The 2,617-nt window shown below is 23.9% G+C and overlaps 2 protein-coding genes across 2 annotated transcripts; one reads left to right on the plus strand and one right to left on the minus strand.

The window, feature by feature from the left end:
- Positions 1–816: 816 nt before the first annotated feature.
- On the plus strand, positions 817–1,317 carry DDB_G0294282 (hypothetical protein; the record flags this gene model as incomplete). Its single annotated transcript, XM_628753.1, has 2 exons — positions 817–1,182; positions 1,313–1,317. Coding segments are annotated over 2 exons (371 nt in total), but the record flags the coding sequence as incomplete, so codon positions are not given.
- Positions 1,318–1,731: 414 nt separating this feature from the next.
- DDB_G0294284 (hypothetical protein) lies at positions 1,732–2,106 on the minus strand (the record flags this gene model as incomplete). The annotated part of the gene is made up of 2 exons (XM_628754.1): positions 1,732–1,751; positions 1,946–2,106. Coding segments are annotated over 2 exons (181 nt in total), but the record flags the coding sequence as incomplete, so codon positions are not given.
- Between the last annotated feature and the right edge of the window lie 511 nt (positions 2,107–2,617).

The raw sequence follows: 2,617 nt of genomic DNA on the forward strand, positions 1-2,617 counted from the left end.
TTTTTATTTTTATTTTTTAAATCTTTAAATTGTTGACCACTTTTATAATTTGTATAAATTCCAGTTTCAAAATCTGTATCAAAATCTATTCTTTCAAAAAATTGCTTTTTATTTAATAAAGTTTCTAATACTTTTTTAATTTCAAAATAAAAAATTGAGTGATCATAATTTTTATTTATAAATGTTTCTCCTTTTATTTGAAAATCTTCCATAAATAATTTATCCATATATTGAGGAGAGAATCTTATTTGATTTAAATTGGTTTTATTTTTGTCAATAAAACTTTTAAATTTTTCAAGTAGCTTTAAACTTATTGAGTTTTCAATTCCCAACATTAAAAATTCAATTTCAGTTTCATTTAATTTTTTTTTTAAAGCAATTAATAAAAGCTTAAAAAAGGATTGATAAGTAATTTTAAATTACATTAAAAATAACTTTTTTAAATTTATTATAAAGAGATTAAAACATTATTTAAAAACTGCTTTATAATAAATTTAAAAGGACATTTTTAATGAAATTTTAAATGACCTTAAAAATATCTTTAAAATTACCTTTTTAAAAAGCAAATTTAAAGCCAATTTAAAGCAAATTTAAACTGTATTTGCTTGAAATAGGCTTTAAAGGTGCATTTTTCTTTGCTGTGTATATATTATGAATAACATTTATTTATTTGAATTTCCGAAATATCTAAGATAATTTTTTAGAATGTTCTAGAACATTCGAAGAATAAAAAATTTTCGAAAGAAAAGTAAAAATTTCGAACCGGCACAATGATGCGATCATTGAGCAAGGTCGAAAAACATAAAAATTAAATAGAAACCTTTGATTTAAGAATGAAATCAATGGAAGATCAAATCAACAACCTTTCCTTAGCCTTTACAAGATTCATGAAAGAACCAATGTTCTATTCTAATAAAAATTCACGTAGCCAACCTTCTCATGATAACTCTGACACTGAGAATGAACAAAGTGAAGATGAATCAAGTAACAATTTCGATGTTTCAACCGATTATCAATTATCCGATACCTTACTTGGTCAGTACAAACATATGGTAAACAATCAAGGTTTACTCGTAGAAGAAGAATGTATCCTCAAGAAAGATGAGATATCCGAATTGAATAAAGTATTCAACTTTCCATCTAACTTCCAAGTGAATGTCGCTCCATTTATTACACCTGAAGGTAATTCTGTATCATCCAACTTCAAAAACAATGATACTGACTTGTTGATTGTCGAAAAGAGAATCAACGATAGCTTGAAACCTTTGATTCTCTTTTTTTTATAAATTTTTTGATATTTATTAACAATTAGAATAAAAAATATATATAAAAAATAAATAAAATAAAAGAATGATTTACATACTAAATTTTAATTCTACGATAAGTCTTAACAAATATTGTTTAATATTATATAAAATTTTTGTTTTAAATAATGCGTTTTATTAAAAAAAAAAAAAAAAAAAAACATATGAAAAGTGAAAATTTTTTCAAAAAAAAAAAAAACTTTTTTTCGAAACAACTCGGCTTATTCCCAAATAACTCCATCTTTTTTAAAAATAACTTTATTTATTCAGAATTAATTCAATTATTCACTGATAGGTCCATTGTAGTATTTCATTTTAATTTTAAATCTTATAATTTTTTTTTTTTTTTCATTATTTTTTTTCACTTGAAAAGGTGTAAATATAGAAGTAGAAGATATTGTATTATTGATTGAAAATTGAACCACTTTTAAGTACAATGTCCAGGAACTATTATGAATATTATTAATATCAGTCATATCAAGCTCTGGATTTTCAGAGGTTTGGCTTGTAATAAAGTTTTACGTAAAGCGTTTGCTAAGACTCTAACTTATATCTCTGCTTGACCGTCGCCTGATGATGATAGGGTAAGCATGTGTGATGTTTGACATTATTATTAATTAAGAACTTGGACCATGAGTTACTTGAGAATAACGGATCATTATCTGAAATAATTACGGATGGAAATCTAAATGTAAACATAACTTGATCTTGTGACAATGGAAAAATATCTTTTGAATTAGTAGATGATGGAATTGGTATGAGTACGACATATTTGGATAATCGGTCAACTACAATTAATATTCTATTAAAGTTCAATTTGATTAATTGTACATTTGTTCAAACTTGAAAGGAAATCCATGCTAATTTCACTAAAACATCTTGATGGTGAAAGAGGTGATAGTAATCCAATTTGATGTTTCCTTGAATCGGAGGCACAAATACATATTTTATAATTACTACAATAATCTTTGATATCAGCAATCACTCCTTTTCAAAAGAAGTTTCTTTTTATTTAATCAATGGTTTTGAAACTACTTCAATGACCTGCTAGTGCTGAATCATGATGTATGGAAATTACTTGATTAATTACAAAAGTCTCTAATGGTATTATTACAATAATATTTTCATTATCTTTTAAGCATTGATCTAATGGATAAGTGTTTAATTGTTGATATTGGTTAGTAACTTTTTGAAGTTTGATAAATTTCCGCAAGAAAAAATTCAAAAAATGAAAAAAAAAAAAAAAAATTGTTAAAAATGTTTTTTTCGATATTATAATAATATGAAGTTTGATCTTGGAAAAATTAATTTAT

This window comes from Dictyostelium discoideum (assembly GCF_000004695.1).
Source record: "Dictyostelium discoideum AX4 chromosome Un chrUn_00016, whole genome shotgun sequence".
NCBI lineage: Eukaryota > Evosea > Eumycetozoa > Dictyosteliales > Dictyosteliaceae > Dictyostelium > Dictyostelium discoideum.